Source organism: Notechis scutatus, chromosome 5 (assembly GCF_049901735.1).
Source record: "Notechis scutatus isolate UNSWTSFEM ecotype Mainland chromosome 5, rNotScu1.2, whole genome shotgun sequence".
Lineage (NCBI taxonomy): Eukaryota > Metazoa > Chordata > Lepidosauria > Squamata > Elapidae > Notechis > Notechis scutatus.
Genome location: NC_142013.1, coordinates 85,171,493 through 85,190,116, shown reverse-complemented (window position 1 = coordinate 85,190,116; position 18,624 = coordinate 85,171,493). Strand labels below are relative to the sequence as shown.

General features: G+C 36.4%; 1 protein-coding gene across 2 annotated transcripts in view; it reads right to left on the bottom strand.

Annotated features, from left to right (window-relative positions):
- GCC2 (GRIP and coiled-coil domain containing 2) overlaps positions 1 to 18,624 on the bottom strand; it is a 31,899-nt gene continuing 13,275 nt past the window's right edge. For both annotated transcript variants that reach the window (XM_026666753.2, XM_026666754.2), the window contains exons 9-23: positions 18,201 to 18,299; positions 17,547 to 17,666; positions 16,835 to 16,999; positions 16,649 to 16,753; positions 16,277 to 16,439; positions 15,019 to 15,119; positions 14,841 to 14,918; positions 13,868 to 14,005; positions 10,800 to 10,915; positions 9,425 to 9,601; positions 8,950 to 9,167; positions 8,321 to 8,515; positions 7,343 to 7,482; positions 5,874 to 6,075; positions 1 to 2,992 (exon numbers count right to left, since the gene is read on the bottom strand). In XM_026666753.2, coding sequence (XP_026522538.2) covers positions 2,922 to 2,992; positions 5,874 to 6,075; positions 7,343 to 7,482; positions 8,321 to 8,515; positions 8,950 to 9,167; positions 9,425 to 9,601; positions 10,800 to 10,915; positions 13,868 to 14,005; positions 14,841 to 14,918; positions 15,019 to 15,119; positions 16,277 to 16,439; positions 16,649 to 16,753; positions 16,835 to 16,999; positions 17,547 to 17,666; positions 18,201 to 18,299 — 2,088 coding nt within the window. In that variant the 3' untranslated portion in view covers positions 1 to 2,921. The remainder of the gene's footprint in view (positions 2,993 to 5,873; positions 6,076 to 7,342; positions 7,483 to 8,320; positions 8,516 to 8,949; positions 9,168 to 9,424; positions 9,602 to 10,799; positions 10,916 to 13,867; positions 14,006 to 14,840; positions 14,919 to 15,018; positions 15,120 to 16,276; positions 16,440 to 16,648; positions 16,754 to 16,834; positions 17,000 to 17,546; positions 17,667 to 18,200; positions 18,300 to 18,624) is intronic.

Sequence of the window (18,624 nt, the reverse complement as noted above, 5' to 3'; positions counted from 1 at the left end):
TACATTTTGCATCCATTGTTTTAATTTGGAATCCCTTTCCTGTCACATTACCCAAAATCTTTCTCTGTAGTGTAAAATATATTTAAGGCATGTGGATAATAAATTACATTTACAAGTTACGTATTTTAATATATTGAATATACAACCGAAAATGAAAAGTAATAAACAGAGATATATGCATAATTTATTCACAGTCTGAAATTCTTTAAAAAAGGATTTGAAATGACCAAAAAGATAATTTCATATTGTCACAGCTATTAATAAAAGTGTGTAGATCAGTAGCAAGTTTGCAAGTATGATCATTCTGGAATTAGTAAACGATTAATGGTGGTGCAGAAATTTTCCTTCTCAGTTTAAGCATGTAATGTACATGATAGGGGACAGACAAGTCAAACTATTGACTTGTGAAATTCACACTTTTTAAAAAGGAAGAAGCACATCCAATTCTAACATATGCTATGGTGTCTGTCCTGTTCCACCATTCTGAAAATGTTTGGAAAAGGGAACTCAGTTTAAGCATATAAAATGTTTCTTTTCAGTAGTAATAATTATGAGACATTTCTTGATCATATCAGAAGTCTCTTTGCTTAGCGTTAATAGCACTGACAGTAGGAGAGAGAAAGCCAGACATTGTGGCTGGTCAGATCCCAGTCTTTCTTCACAAGTCAGCCACAACTTTCATCTTCTTAGTCTCTAAATGTGATGGAGGTCAATGAGCATTCAGTGACAAACTTATAACATTTCAAGCAACCTTCCCCACTTATTGCTCCTCAGATATTCTCTTTTAATTCTTTGAGACCACACTGGCTAAGAATTCTGGGAAAGGATCTCCAACATGTTTAGAGGAGACCTGGATGATGAAAGCTGTGGCTGACCTGTGAAGAAAGGCTGGGATCTGAATAGCCACAATGTTAGTTTTCCCTCTGTCCCTACTGTCAGATCTATCAAGGCTAAGCAAACAGACTTCTGATATGATCAAGAAATGTCACACAATTATTATTACTGAAGAGAAATATGTTATATGCTTAAACTGAACTCACTTTCCAAACATTTTCAGAATGATGGAACTGGACAGCCACTATAGCATATGGTAGAAATGTGCTGAACTAGACAGAAGAGATAAGGGCTGCATTCGAGGGATGTTTTCTCCTGACTCTTATATCTGAATGTCCATGAAAATTTATGATGACCAATATATTTTGTTGAATAGGCAATTCTGAAATGGCCTTGCTATTAAAATGACATCTCTTAATAATTAAATATTTCTTCTTCCATATAATAATTACACTATTTTCAGATACAGTGTAAGGTGGTGAATAGGCACTAAATAATTTCTCTCAAGAAGAGTTATCTCCAAAACTTCAGATTTCATTCACCGGCAACACGGGGCATAATAACATCAGCAACTCCTTCCCTATAGATGACAAGATAATTGTTTTTTAATCCACCTTGGTCTTGTGCTGGACTCTAGCAGTAACCTATTTGACAGCACATACAGCTGGACACTGAGGTATTCTGTAAACAATAACCCCCCCCCCAACAACAGCTTCAATCACATTTATTTAAATAAATGGATTTTAAATTATTAATGGGTCTTAAATTTTGTGATTTAAATCTTAAATCTAAGCTTCTATGCAGGTCAGCATCTTTTTTGTACACATTACACAAAGAGATCCAATTCTGACGTAGAATGCAGATAAAGAACAAGAGTCACAAACGTAAATCTGGATGTGACAAAATGGTATCTTGACAAACCCATAAAAACTATATTTCAATATTTTTTCTTTGGCTAACATTCAATTTAGATAATCCCAAGCAATTATATTTTGAATTTATCATTATAGCAAAGTATCATTTTTTATCTTTAGATAATACAATGTATTAATGTATTAATTAATTAATTAATTAATTAATTAATGTATTAAGCAATGTATTAATGTTTCCTTTAAATGACAGTAAAATGCAATTTCCAATTGATTTTTAAATGATACATATTTGTTTTCAATTTGATTTCTAAAAGTTTGCTCTCAGTCTTTTTCAAGTAGCGATTGAATAGACAATGCAATAATCTTTCAAAGCAGTGCCCCAAGGCAAGATGTATATTAGTCTAAAGAATCATTACATAAGCTTGGGGAAAATTCTAAGTGTTAAAGTAAAGTCAATGTGTGGAAGACATTCACTTTATTTTTGCATTCAGCTATCAGTTCCAGAAGAATAAGTATTTTAAAGGTCAGCAAAATCTTTTTTTTCTAGTTTGGGGTACTAAAGAAATAAAGCTTCAAACAGCATAGGAAGTCTGTAGTCAGCATTTTCTGTCAATGATAGGCTTACCACAGATCACCAAACTGAATCATACTTCTTCTCTTGGACAGATAAAAAGAAGGAATGCAAGTGGTAGTTCAGAAAAAGTTAATATTTTCTAGATGTTTTGAACTGCAACATATAGAATTCCAAGGCTGGACATTTTAGAAGTTGTATTGAACCTACTATTGGAGGACAGCAGATTGTGGAAGCCTGCGACTGTCAGAAATTCCAACCCAGCGGGGGGGTCTGCAAACATACAGAATTTGGCTCTGTGAAAGCTTACCGATTCATATTGATGAATGACACAGTCGCACAAAGTCTGTTATGCAAAATTGTCTCACCAGTCAATGAAAAGAATAGCTCTTGCTAGGAAGGAAGTTCACTGAAAACCTCCATACTTGCCCTAAAAAGGGAGTCCGAAACTGAGACTACAAGGCATTACTCCAAGTCCTTCAACAAGTCTCATTTAGAATATTATTTCTTAAACAAAAACAACAACAACTGAGGCAGTTGTGGGAAAACCCCAAACAAGAGTTACCCGGCTATGTGCTTCATTCTTTATGGTTGAAATTCTTCCCAGTTGCAGGTGCCGATTTTGATGCTGAATGAGTGAAAACTCATCGGAGTCCGGACCAGCTGTGTAAGTAGGATGCCCATCCAGATGCCTGGGACGTGGCTTCTTCGTCACCTTACAAAACACAACACAATCCATGTTGGTTTTAAATATCCAGCCCCAGATTTAAAGGACAAGATATGAAGCACAATTCTATCTTTTAGTAAATTACACTATACCTTTAATGTGCATACTTGAGATGATTAGTTCGATTAGAATCACAGTAACTACCAATGCTAGGAGAGCTATGTCAGTCTATGATAGTAAAACACAAGAAGGCATCTGATAGCACCTTTTACTGATTAACATATTGAATTGAAAGGCATCGCTTTTTGTGAACTGTGGAGATCCAGCAGAGTTAAGCAAGAAATGTCAAGGATCTGCTATGAAACGGACAGTTGCTTGTTCGATACAGATCGATTGGATAATGATTTTAAGGCACTTTTGCTCAATATTTGTTTAAGTGAATAAATTAAAAAAATATCAAGAAAATCACTCTATAGTTAGATGTTTTGAATAATTTGAACATAAGTAGTCACAGATGGTTTCTTAGAAGCAGCAGTTTAGGGGCTTCCGGTTTGTCGGCTTCGCGAGCGGCAGGGATTTGCGGCTGCGCGATCCCTGCCGCGCTAGCCGTTTTTGGGGCTCCACCCAGCCGGGTGACGGAGCTAGGCCACTTGCAGGGGCAGCTGAAGTAGGGGGATCCGGAGAAGGGTTTGGGGTGCTGCAGACTCCTCCCTGGCCGGCAGAACTCCCTTTTCCCAGGACGGTGCAGCGGCGGTCCGTAATGGCCGCCACAAAGAAGCTGGCAGCCGGGTAAGAATGCGCAGGAGGAAGTGGAGAAAGTGATTGAGAGGAGAAAGTTTTTCTTGGCTCCTAGGACTCTAAGACATATTTAATAAAATTCCTGAAAAGTATGATTCTCTGAATAATACCTGCCAGAAGAGGAAAAAGCGGCTGCTTGAAGGTGCTGAAAGGATAGCTTTCCTCTTTTTCCTACGGAATAAATAACTGGATATTAAGAAACCTATTTTTTAGGTGGAAATTGGTTTTAAGCGATGAGTGGGAGAGAGAGGATTAAGAAGAAAATATTTGTATGCTAAGATTTGTTGGAGCAGATGCCTTAAGGATTTGAAGACTAGAATATATTGTAATAAGATTTTAAACAGATTTGGACTTTCTTTTCTTTGATTGATATTACCCCAGAAGGAGAAAGTGAGAACTCTGCCTTGGTTTGGACTGATTGATAACTTTGGGACTGTTTTATCTTTTTTATTTTCTTTTGAATATTCTGGTTGTTGTAAGAAGAAAGAAGAAGAAAAGAAGAGAAAAGATTTATAATGGCTCTTTCTGTTGAGGAACTAAGAAAAGAATATGAACAAGCAAAAAAAAATGGTAAAGATGGTGTGGAAGAAGCTTTCTTTTCTTAGAAATGGCGCTTACTAATTATCAACAAAAATTACAACAGATGAAGACAGCAGAGGAACAAGAAAGAAAGGAAGGAGCCATCTTTAATGAATCTCAGAATTTGATCCAGAAAAAGGAAGAGAGAAACAAAAGAAGAGAAGAGAAAAGAAGAAAACTAAAGGATTTAAGGACTTAAGATCCAAAAAACATTTAAGAAAGGGAAAAATAAAGTGCAAAACCAATATGATGATTGTAAACAAAGGGGAAAAGAAATACGACAGAGAAGGGAAGCCGGTAAGGCAGAGGCTAGAAGAAGGGGGTAGAAAGGTTTGTTGGGAAAAGAAAGAAAGGGAAAAGGTGGAGAAAAGCTACAATGTTTTGAAATTAAATGGAAAAAGGAATTTTTATGGATAATGGATAAAGTATAATTTTTTTTAAAAAAAAAAGATTTTGCAAGGTACATAAGATGAGATGGTAGTATTGTAATGGTTTAAGAGTTGATAAGAGATTAAAATGTTAAAATGTTTAAAAATGATTGGCTTTAAAACTTAATAATAGGAGAGGTTTAGAATATTGTTTTAATTAAAGAGTTTAATAAAATTATGGTATTGATGTTATTATAAAATTTTTATTATAGTATTTCTTTTTAATATTTGGATTTATTGTCTAATTATGCACTTAATTGTGTTGGATGTATTAGTTAGATAGAATGTACCAAGCAAAATCTGATTGGGTATTAGATATTATTTTAAAGATTAATTTGATTAACTTAGGGGGAGATAGAAAGGCATCATACTCTGATTAATGATTTCAGGAGAAACTGATTTTCTTTTTTTTCATAAGGGATGAGACAAAGGGATGATAAAAATGGACAAAAGATACAAGTATAATGATTTAAACTAAGATGATTAATTAAGGTAGAATTAAGAAGTGTGAAATATGTGGAGAAGTTAATATAGAAGGTTTAGAATGGTAAATAAAATAAGTAATGATATGTAAGATGAGCATGAATATAATTGAAGTCCATGAAGAGAGAGATACCTGGGCCCAAGTTACTTTCCAAAAAGATTTTTTTTATGTTTTGTGTGTTGTGTGTATATGTCTTTTTGGGGGAGAATTGGTAAAAACTTGTAGAAATATAGAATGAGAATAATGGTAACTAAGTCAGAAAGAATCAGATGAAATAATAATAATGATATTGAATAAGAGTAAAGAGAAGTAAAGAGAAATTGAATAAGAGGTTTTGGTATATTATATGGAAATGGTTTAAAACAGAATCATAATTTATCTGACTTGTTAAATTTACAATGGAAAAGGTTTAAACATGTAATGAATAATGATAATTTGTGTGTTTTAAAAATTAATAAAACTTGTTTTAAAAAAAAAGAAGAAGCAGCAGTTTAGATTGTACTGTCGCTTTTGTTAGTCTTTTTTCAACAGTTCAAATACAGGAAAACTATGGTTGGAATTAGTTGCAGATATATTTAAACTAATGTTTACCATGTATCCCTTCCTTTAACAATGCTATTAGCAAAACAGGCTGGCATACCTTGAGCAATTGCAATAAGTTTTCCTTTTTCTTCTGGGCTTAGTTGCAACATAGTGTCTATGACTGGAAGAAGTCTCTGTCTTTCACTGCCTGATTTTAGAAATATAAACTGCAATAGAACATTCTTCAAATATTCCAGATTAGCAACAGATTTCTCTCGTTCCTGGTTTCTTTCTAATCGCCTTATTTCACTTTTAAGAAGCTGAGAATGAAAAACAAAAACAAAAACCAAACAAATACATTTGTCAGAATGAAGACAAGAAAGCACAGAGTTTATCGGGCCAAGTTATATTCGAAAAATAGCCATAAAAACAATATAAGCAGGTATACTATATTAAAACAACCAAGATAAATATAGTGCAATAATGAACACAGGGTCAGTTTGTGGTCCTTCAGGTTTTGCTGAATAGATTTCTCACAATTCCTAATCATTAGCTATGTGTCTCAGGCTAAATGGAATAAAACTCACATTTCCTGATTTCTCATATAATAAATTCCTTTGCAGTCGGGCAAAGATTAACTGAGAATACCAACGATCTTCAAGAAATCTTCCAGAGACTTGGAATATTTCACTGTGTTCCTTCTGATTTCAAGTGTCCCATTTGATGGGAAAATACACCAGTCTCTCTCGAATTGTTGGGGAGATAGCATATCTGTGGGAGGCTAAATCTGCCCACAGTCAGGACAGAAGTTTGATCCTGACCAGGTCAAGGTTGACTCAGCCTTCCATCCTTCCAAGGTCAATAAAATGAGGACCCCAATTGTTGAGGGCAATATGCTGACATTTGTAAACTGCTTAGAGAGTGCTGTTGGAATGTTTTGGAGAGGCCGCGGCTGAGGGATTGGGGAATTTGTCTTTGCCAGGAACAATTGTTTGTTTTGGCTTACACTCCCCTGCCTTTGACTCCTGCTCTTGCCTGTGCCTTGCCTTTTATCCCAGGCTTTATATAACAATAGCTCTTTATCAAATGACAAATTCTACATGTTACAAGTACAATTCCATATCACATTGAAACCTGAACCATAATTATTTTTAACATATGTATTAATTTGAAACCCTAATGGGTAACAGACCAGGATCAAATCATGTGTCTTAAAATTTTTTCAAACTTTCCATGTTGCCAACCTAAGAAATTTAACGACCATTCCTTTTTAAATACCTTGAAGGATTCTAAATATTATTTAAGGAATCCAACTCAGAACTCTGATATGGGCAACTTCTCTTCCCTCTTCCGTCCCTTCTGTGTTTTATTTGCTTATTCATCCACCACGTTACCTGTGTCCCACTTTTGCCGAACCAACAAAAACTTCTAACAAGAGAATTACTACTTACAAGAATAGGAATCAAATGAAGGACGTGGTAATAGTAGAGTGTGTGAATTATTATTGTGTAAATAAGAGCAAAATGTCATCAAATTCACATATGCTTTAAATCTAAGTTGGACCATGGTAAGTACAAGCCTACTAACCTTAATTTGTTCCATTAGGATGACATTGGTTGCTTCTGACTCACGAAGCAATCCACTTAAGTGATCAGCACTCTTTGACGTTGTGTTTAATTTCTGGACCAACTCTTGTTTAGTGAGTTCTGCATCCCATTGTGGAGGTTCTAAATTTATTTACAAAAAGAAAATTTATGGCTAGCTCACTATATGGATTCTAATTTATGGCTGCAATCAAAAATAGTATGCATTTTACATTTACTTAAAAAAAAATTAATTTCCATTCTCACTGTTGCAAACAATATAAAAAACAAACCCTTTTTAATTTACGAACCTTTAGAATGCTAGCCATCAGTTGTCCATGTATTACATAATTTACATTAGTCACAACTGTTAATTAGTCAACATTATAAAAATAATATATGGAAATTCTACATCTGTTCAGAATACTATTGACACCATCAATTTAAGAACAGCAGAAACTTGTATCACAAAATGAAACTTAAATGGGGGTTTGTTCACTTCTTTGCTTCTCTGTATCTCCTAACTGTAGCACAATATTTCCCAGAATACTGGGGTGTTGAAGTCCACATACCTTAAAATGGTTAAGATTGGGAAACACTGCTATAATGGATGACACGAAAGTCCTCCGATACAATGTAGGTGAAGAAACTTGCACAATGAAGGGCTATTTTGACAAAAATAGCCAAGCCAAGGCTGTTCTCCAAAATTCAAAAACAGCCCAGCAAAGGAAGCAGTTGAACATCCATGGAGAACTATAAATAAGGTTATTCCCATGCTAATAAGTAACCTAATGATTCAGGGGCAGAGTAGCAATTACTCCTACCTGTATCTCATAATAATTTGTCTACTGATTATATTTTAAACGCATGATATGTTGTGTTTAATTTGTTGCTGAGCTATAACATATTGCAAATGAATGATTCTGGTAATATGATAGAAATAAACTCTAATCTCTCATGCCCCACTGTATGGCCATCTTACCAAACTTCATTTCTGGTGTATTGAGAAGCTGTTCTAAGGTTGGTACATAGGTACTGGCAGAAGATAGAGACTCTGTGTCAGTAGTTTCCATTCCTTCACCTTCTTCTCTAGTTACATCATGCACATCAAGAAGAGGAAGGTCAGTGTTTCTTCTTTCTCGCAAACTTTTGGTTGGTAGATTGGAAGGAGCAGAATCTGAAAAACAAACGAATAGAAAGTAATTGAGATTATTATTTGAGAGTTACAAGACCATTATAAAATTATATAATAAAACAGCATCAAAAAACACCAAGTTACTTTCCATAGAGCTGCTCCAAAATATTTTAAGAAAATCAATCATTACTCATTTTATAATTACTCAATTATACACAGGAAATTACTCTTTGAGATACCTCTAACTTTACTATCTGAACTAAATAGCTTCAGCTGAATCTTCCCAAATCATAATAAAATAATTCACTTGATTTAGGGACAAAAACAAAATTTCATCTTAAAATCATTTATTTAAATACATGTGACTTACCAAGAGAATAATCTTAATTTAAATTTAGGCACGAGTATGGTGAATTAGGTAGCCTTGTTTGAATTTTCATTTTTCCCCCTCAATGAAAAATGGATCACTAGCTTACTTTTGGTGCTTGGCTCACTTTGGAGTTGAAAAAGCTGGGTTTCAACTTTAGACAGCTGCTGTTGTAAGGTTTCCACTGTCTTTCTGTGCTCTTCCTGCAGATGCCTGACTTGATCCCGGAAACTATTCCGTAGAGCTTCATTCTGGGCTGTCAGCTGACTCATAGTCTGTGCATGCTCTGACTTTATTACCACGTTTTCAGATTGTATTGTGCAAAGTCTGTAAAATATCCCACCCACCCAAGTTTCAATATTAGAAAAAGTAATAAATACCTGGTGCTAGGAGGAAGGAATATCTATAATACCACTGCTGACCATTTCTATAAACAGATTACTTTATTAAGAGATAAGTCCATTACAGGAATATTGACTTTTAGGTCTAAAGCTTATTAATGAAGTAAATATTTGGACATAATTAAAAACAAATCATGGCTAATCATAAGCCAACAGTAAAAAATATATGCTAAATAAACTTACTTTTCTCGGAGTTCTGCTTCCTTTGCTACGGTCTCTTGAAGAATCTTATTGTGCCTCTCCAGCAATGCATCATGTTCGGACTGCAAAGTCTGAAGGTCTACCACGTTAATTTGTAAATTATGTTGTGTCTCTTGCAATTTAACCTTCAGTTGATCTATCACCTTTTCCATGTGTTCTCTAAAAGAAAGGAAAGTTCACAAAACATTAGAAAACGTACAACTTGCTTCTTTAAAAGTTACAAGTTGTTAACATAGAGATGACCAATTTTGAACAGGACGTTTCATGAAAAGTCTCCTCTCAAGTTGGGAGTGGGTCATTTGGATGATCTTTAAAGTGTTGCACATTAAATGTTTCAAGGCACTTTATTTATTCCCAAGATCACTGGGAGTCGGGTGTTATATACATTCAAGACTATTTGTTTGTTTAATTTTCAGGCCTCTAAAATAGCTTATTCTCTATTTTATTGATTGGGTTTTCTAAAATGTATTCACAAGAATGTATGTTGTGAATCCCATGAAATGTACATGGAACAAAACTTTCTGCTATTATTATTCTGGAGAAGATTTAGGTCAATGTTTCTCATGGCATGCTGGCTGGGAAATTGTGGGAGTTGAAGTCTACATATCTGAAGTTGCTAAGGTTGAGAAAACTGATCTAGGTCAGGGGTGTCAAACTTGTCATATCATGACTTTTTTCCCCTTTGCTAAGCCAGAGATGGGCATGGCCAGCAGATGTGACACACCTGGCCCGTGGGCCACGAGTTTGACACCACTGATCTAGGTAATACGAATTTTTCTTGATTCCAACCTCTTGGACAAGTGGATCCTTTGGAACCTAATGCATTGTTGTTGAGTTATACGGATATTATATGAACCTATGGATATAGAGTGAATTGTAGCTTTTACAGTTTAATACATTTTTTTTGAAAAAGAGTATGTAGGATCTGGAACACACTAAAATGACATATTTTACATAAACTGCAAACTTAGATCAGTTACTAGGACTGCTTTATGTTGTTGTTTTAGATGTGACTTAGATGTGACTTTAGTTGTGGTGAGATTTTCACGGAATAGAAAGGAAGAGAAATTTCAAAACTCTGTAAATTTCCTTTTGTATTCCTTTCTTGAAAAAAGAACAAAAGGAAGAGCTAACCAGTTCTTTAGCATATTAGCTCATTCAGTCAATTTTAAAGGTAAAAATAGCCAAATGATTTAATAATATTCTCTGTTTATAAAATCAGAACAGAAATTATCCAGACTTTACAAAAACTAGCAGATTCCAGATGATCACTCTTCTATCTTCAAAGAGGATTCCTGAACCAGAAGCTAAAAATACGATTCAAAGCAAAATTCAACCCATTACATGTAAAGCTTACCTTTCCTGTTTGGTCACATCCGTTTCAGATTGTGAAGATTTATTCTTCTGTTTTAATACATTATGGACACGGACTTTGTAGTTTTCAAATTCAGAGGTTACAGCAGAATGTTCTTCCTGCAATGAGACGATAAAATGAAACTAACTACAGGTAGTCCTTGACCTATAACCACTTGTTCAGTGACCATTCAAATTTATCATGGTGCTGAACAGCAGGTTCTGACCAGTTCTGGAGAACCGGTAGCAGAAATTTTGAGCAGTTCAGAGAACCGGCAAATACCACCTCTGATTGGCCCCGCCAACATCTATTCTCTGCCTCCTGAGTCCCAGCTGACTGGCTGGGTCTTTTTTTGTTGCTCTGCACAGGAAAAAGGAGCTGGAAAGCAGGTTAGTGGGGTGGGGAGGGAATGGGAGTTTGCAGTATTCTTTCCCTGCCACGCCCACCAAGCCACACCATGCCCACCAAGCCATGCCCACAGAACTGGTAGTAAAAAAAATGGAACCCCACCACTGGTGCTGAACAATGGTGGCTATGATTAGTCTTTGGAGATCTGCCCATACCAGCACCCCCAAGATCACCTGATCATTAGCTGGCTGCTTGGCAACTGAATCCTACTTATGAGTGGCTGCAGCACTCCGATTACCAAGCAGAAAGTCAATGGGAAAGCCAGGAGGAAAGATTGCCAGCCTCTCTCAGTTGGCACTCCCCCCCCACTCTACCTGACTCCTATTGGCCCCCCCACTTACCTTCCCTGACCTGAATTGCACCTCCTCCACACTCATTTGCATCCTTGTTGACCTTCCTGTGCCCCTCATGCACCCCCTTGCATCCTCCCTGACCCTGAGCTCTGTCCATCCTCCTTAGACTCACTGCTTTATGACTGTATCACTTAGTAACTTGTTTTTTAAAAAAAAAAAAGAAATTCCAGTTCCAATTGCCGTCATAAGTCAAGAATTATCTATACTTTCTATATAAATAGCTAAGTCAAGACTGACTCAGCCTTCCAAAATGGTAAAAATGAGGACCCAAATTGTTGGGGGCAATATGCTGACTATGTAAACCACTTAGAGAGGGCTGTAAAGCACTATAAAGCGGTATATAAGTCTAAGTGCCATTGCTAAGTAACCACTTATTCACTAAAGATGAGTTAATTATTTCTATTTCTTCACCTTCATAAGATAAGCTGTTTGAATGTAATGATGTTATTTCACAGCCTCCCCATACACCAGAAATGATAGAATAAGTACAATGTTATTTGTAACCAAAGTATACCCAGCTGCTTCACAGGACAATTACTATGCAAGCTAGCACAACAATTTTAGAAGGTCTGATTTTGACATGACACATCAAGACATAAACCAGTCCCTTTCTAAAGCTATATCCATCAAAAGCCTAGTTATAATTACAGTCTGAGTCATTCAATTTTGCAAAAGCAAACAAGATTGGAAATTGCACATTGCTCACAACAGCATGCTATAAGCAGATTTGTCTTTTAGCCTAATGCACTTCACAGATTATTCTGTGGCCTCCCACAGTACAAATATTGAAGCGTATTTTCCATCTGATTTCCAAAGTAGTCTTTGGTAAATAGAGTCCATACTTGTCCAACTACTATATCAAGTACAAAGTACCACTGGTCACAAATGCTTCTGACCACGTCCAAATCAAATTCTGATTTTTTTCCAATTTTTTTTTTAATCTGGTCATGAACACATACTTAGATGACGATCAAACACGACCCTTGACCCAGAAATTCCTGAAGACGAAACATTAGAAGGCAAAGAAATTGCCAAAGTTATGGAACAAATTATGGTGGTGACCAGAGGTTCTACTGTAGCTACTGAAAATGTAAATTGTTTCTTTTTAAATCAGTCCCCACAAAAGGTGAATATTTAAAAGCCATTTTTAAGGTGAATATTTATAAGCTACCTTTATTTAATACAGTCTTATCAATCAAAACTTGGTAATTTCTACTCAAAATATACACATACATGGCTTTTTACAGTGCCATGCTCCATTTAAGTGCCTTACAATTAAATGTAAGTCACTCCTTGTGTATGCGGCCTTTGAAGAGTTATGATATGTAGGAAAATATACCAAATGCCTATAATAGTAGATGTAAGAGATAAATAGTGCATCAGCCTAGTTGTGACAGGCACAGATGATGAATAATATTTCTTAAAGAAAACAATATATCACGCTGACCATATTTGAAGTCTTCTACTGCCTTTTAATATACACTCCTCAAAGCTGCCCTCGTGGCATCTATTGCATGGGAATCTATTTCTGAGGTCTTCAATACAGGGAATTTAAACACTATGAATGGTCCAGACAACAGAATGCAAACTGTGAACAACTACTGTCAGTGCCACCTGCTAGGCCAGATTGGAAAATCTATAAGGTGGCCAAAACTACTTTTACTGAGATTGGCTATACAGGTAGTCCTCGACTTATGACCATAATTGAGCCCAACCTTTTTGTTGCTAAATGAAATATTTGTTAAGTGGAATTGCTCCATGCTTTGAGCTTTTTTTGACATAGTTGTTAAGTGAATCACTGCAATTGTTAGGTTAGTAACATGTTAAGTGAATCTGGTTTCCCTGTTGACTTTGCTTATGGGGAGGTTGCAAAAGGTGACCACGTGACCCCAGGACACTGCAACCATCATAAATGAGTCAGTGGCCAGACAGGCCAATTTTGATCACGTGACCATGGGGATGCTGCAGTGGTCATAAGTGCGAAAAATAGCCATAAGTCACATTTTTCCATTGTTAACTTTGAACGGTCACTAAATCAACATTAAATCAAGTCGACGGCCACCTGTCTTAAGAGAACCTTGCAAGTCTAACTGTGCTGTGCCTCCCTCCCTCACCTTATACTCCAGGGAGGTCTCTGCGTAAGTGGCTTCCGAATGTGATCCGAATGCTCTGGACTCACTTCTTTCAGCCCCTTTTGTCTAAATAATAGCACATCTCCACTGAGGTCATCTTCCTTAACCTCTAAGCTGCCTACTGAATTGTTCGCAGAGGAATTGTTAGAGGCAACTGGACTAAGTTAGCTTGAAATACCTTTGCTGCATTACATTCTTCTTGGAGAGCAGCTACTTTCTGCTGGTAAGTACTCAAAACCCGCTGATGCTGCTCTAGCGAAGTCCGGAGATGTTCCTGAATTTTGTGTTTTTCGGAAGTTAGTTCAGACAGCTGAATCTGCAAAAGTACATTTATTTCAATAGAATAATTCTCATTTACTCTAATTTTAAGGCCAATAGTAAACTGAGGCTGCATTCGTTGTTTTGAATTGCAAGCTAATTTCTTTATTAATTAATCAAATTCATATATCTGCACATTTCATGAGAAGTGACACAGTTGTGGCAAAAGGAGTTTAATCAAACAAAACTCAAGACTGACAAAGTCATGAAGTAATAAGCAAATTGACAGAGGAATGACCGAGTGGACACTTTTCCTATACAGCACAGGAAAAATCCCCAAACGATAGAATTTCACATCTACATCACAAAAGGATGTGAAAATGGCTGCTGCTGTTGCTGCTGCTTTTTACCTACATAAAATGAAGGCTGTCATATTGATGCATGTACAAAATGGCGGCAGTTGTATTTCTACATGCATGCAGCCCAGGATTCAAAATGTGCAAAAACTTTGGAAAGGAATTCCTGTGTAATTCAGGAACTGCCTCATGCATGTAGGGCCAGGAATTCCATAAGCGCCCAGGCCCAGTTCAGGGATCCTCTGTGAAAGGCCTACTGCTCCTTATATTTGGGGCAATTCATCTCTAGCCAAATGTGGGGAAATTGCCCTGACTATCTGAGTTCTAGTTCCCAGAATGAAAATCAATTTTATAACCAATGCACTATCCACAGCATTACTGGTGATGAAACATATTCACAGAGTTTAAATTTGTTTAATGAATTGAAAGAGGAGTGGAAGTTATGATACACACATTCCGAGCATATATTGGATGCAATATCAATATGGGTATATTTCTCTTTTTTACTAGTCTGAAAGGGGGAAAAGGGGATCTTGCCTTATAATCTTCCATTTGTTGCTGATTGGCTTCTAATTCTCCCTTGAGAGATGCCTGAAATCTTAAAAGTTCATTTTCCTGGAATAAAAAATATTTATAACACCACCATTAAAACATTATTATATACTATTGTCAGAAGGAAGTAAAGCTGAATTAATAGTGGAAAACACAAACTTACTGCTTGTTTTGAGTCTGCCAACTCTTTTTTTGTTTTTACCAGTAATTGCTTGAGCTTGCCATTCTTTTCCTCATACTCCTGTACAGAGTTCTGTAAGGATTCTAAGGAACAAAGTAATCCTTGTTGCTGACTTGTTTAGAAAAAGTTGAAATTTAATGAAACATGATTTTCCTAACCGAGTTTACGCAAATTCTACTTGGATAATAAAGCTTCTCTTTTATTGAAAAAAAGATTTTCTTGTACTTTATTTTAGTTTACAACAGCAGGTCACATCATTGGACAAAAGTTTGCAAAAAATTTCAACAATCTGTTTTTAACTCTAACAACATAGCTGTTAGAGTAAAGCTTGCTTAATAACCATTTAATTGATTACACAATATTAACCACTGCAACAATATTAATTCTGGGAACATGGATTCATGTTTGTTAACAGGAGGTTACTGAGTTGCACTGTATTAAAATATGCCAGTTTTATAGCACATTGCTTTGAATCAGAATTCAAAGCCTTCCTGAACTGATATACCGTATATGCCGGCGTATAAGACAACCCGGCGTATAAGACGACCCCCAACATTTCCACTCAAAATATAGTTTGTTATATACTCGCCCCTCTTCCGCACGCCTTCCACTTTTGCACTTTTTTTTTTGAGGCACTTTTGTGCACTGTGGAATGAATCCCGTGAAGCCGAAAGGAGCAGCCAACCTTCTCCCAGCTCCCAAGGAAGCGAGGCTCGCACCGCCCGGGCTCCGCTGAGGTATCCGGCTGGGGCTGTCAGGAGTTGTTACCGCTGGCGCGGCTCCGCGCGGCTCCAGTCCAGCGTTGCCTCGGGAAGGAAAGGCAAAAGGAAGAGCCGCAGCGGCGCTTTGCAATGGCAGCAGCGGCTCCTGGTTTTGCCTTTCCCTTCCCGAGGCAACGCGGGACTGGAGCGCGAGCAGCGCCAGCGGTAACAACTCCTGACAGCCCCAGCCGGATACCTCAGCGGAGCCCGGCGTGCAAGCCTGCTTGGGAGCTGGAGAAGGCTGGCTGCTCCTTTCGGCTTCACGGGATTCCATTCCATGGTGCGCAAAAGTGCCTCAGCGCATGGCAGCCGCAGTGCTTCCCAATTACTATTTGCCAGCGTATAAGGCGACCCGGCATATAAGGCGACCCCCAATTGGAGGCATGTTTTTCAGGGCAAAAAGTTGTCTTATACGCCGGCAAATACGGTATATTCTTCTATAGGCAGAAAGGAAGCTTAAATTCTAAAAAGCTGCTTACTGATTTCTTCCTGTAGAATTTCTTTCTTCTGGTTTTGTATTTTAATTTCTTGTTCAAGATCTTCAATTTTGCTACTTTTGTCAGTAATGTTTTGATTAAGTTCTTTTACAAAACGCTCATAATCAGCTATTTCCATATCCATCAATGTACTTTTGCGAGCATCCTGTATATTAAAACATTCAACATCATATAAAATTAAAACATGCAATTTTAATGTTATTCCTTGCCTAAAAGTCATTAGCTACCCTAAATTAACATGCTATTATTCAAATAAAAGTTTTGATTCTGAAACTACCAAAATCAAACAATGACAAAAGATGACAAATATTTAACTAGAAGTATGACAAGCAAATAAGAAAACCACTCGTCTACCTTCTTTGCCAATTCCAGCTCTTCCAAAACTCTCTGAAGATGCTTCTTTTCTTTCTGTAGTAATGTCTGAAATTCTTCTACTTCTCTGACAGAGTTAGCATGGTCCTGCAAAAATAGTTTGTGCTCTAAATTCAAATAATCAAAGTAGTTGTTTTATTTTCTGCTTTTTAAAATTGTGCTGTTTACCTTTATTTTTTGTTCTTTTAGAAGCTTTTCAGCTTCAAGTTCCTTATCAACTTTTGCTTTGGCTTTCTGGATTTCTAGCAGTTGGGTTTCTAACAGCTTGACATTAGTCTGAAGAGTCTCAACACGAGTTAAGAGGTCTTCATTTGCAGAATGCCACTGTTCTTGCTAAAATAAAGAAGTAATAGAATTATGATGGCAAACTATTATTCCATTCTGTATATCGGAACTTCTAACAAGCTATCATTTAAATATTTGCGCTGCCTGAAGCAAGAGCAAAGTTTCCTATTAATTTTCCATCAAGAGCTGAGAAAGCTTAAGGTCAATATTGCATATATAAAAGAAAAAAAAATGTGTAAAGCCTTTTTTCCCTTTGATTCTCTTTTTTTCTTTCTCTCTCTTTCTGTCCTGTTATTCTGTCAAAAAGACTGCCTGCCCGGGAAGGATGAAAATATTAAATTGTTGAGAAAACAGAAAATTCTCTTTTAAAAAAGAGAATAAGCTTTCCACTGACATTTGGTTACTCACTAATGACAATAGAGACCTGGACTAAAAAACCAGAAGTCTATTGTCAAAGGTTGTTCTTACATTGGAGCCTTAAACAGCAGTCTCAGTTTGCCCACTTTTTCCCTCCATCTCTTCCACTTTAGTTTTATCCTCTGCTTTGCAAGTGCTAATAGCAAATTTACTATTATATATGTTACTAAAAAAATACCTGCTGAACTGAATTCTCCAACTGTTTGGTCAGGTCATCAATCTGATGTTCAAAATTATGAGCTTGAGTCTTTTGAAAATCCAGTTGTTCTGCTTGCTTGTCATATTCTAACAAAAGATTCTTGGAAAGCACATGTAATTTAAAACATTGTTGGAACATATATAGGTCCATAGTGCATTACACACATACAAGGGAGATGCATCTTTTTCTTTACCCTATCACCATGTTAGACAAATTGACTTTTTACCCCAATGGAAATAAGTCTATATTTTATTTTCTGTAATTTTGTGTGAAAACTATATTTCCGGAACACTAGCATGCTTCATAGAAAAACACCAGCTTCAGCATCATATTTATTTCTAAAAATGCCACCAACTGTATACCTTCTTCTTTGGCATTGCTTCAAAATGGAAGAATGAGTGATTGTTGCTCAATGACTTCTGGGTCCAGTAAAAAGTGAGACAAGATAACATTTGGGGGCACATCTATGTTTTCCCCGCTGATAAATGGATGTCTGGTATGTGGTTGTATCACACCAGGACAGCTTTTTGGTGAGGATGCTTTTAACATGTTCTCAAAATTCTACTTGCACATACGTAACCAAAACAACTGCCTGTTCCTGAAATACACCTGGTGAAGATGAAGACAGTTTACCTTATAGCTTTCAGCTCCCTTAATGATGTCTGCCATTGAAGAAGAGAGTTGCTTATTTTCTGATTTTATTAATTCCAGCTCTTCTCTAAGTGACTGTACCTACAGGCAGGAAAAAATGTTAATCATGATGGCAAAGATGGTATTTACTGAATGGAAGGATGCATTTTTCACTGGGCCACTTTTTGTTTTAAATATCCTTTTGCAGTCTTTCAAAGACTCTCCACTTCTATAGGAGCATTTTCATAGCTTAGAGAGAACCCAAGACACAAGAATGTTCTATTTAGTGAATATATTTGGCCCATTAAATTCTGACTGTCACTCAGAGTGTTAAAATTATAATCAATATAATTGCTAACAAGTCTCCAAAGTAATGAAAATCTTCAAGTGGAAAATCTATAACAAAGTTTGTGTGTATACACGTGTG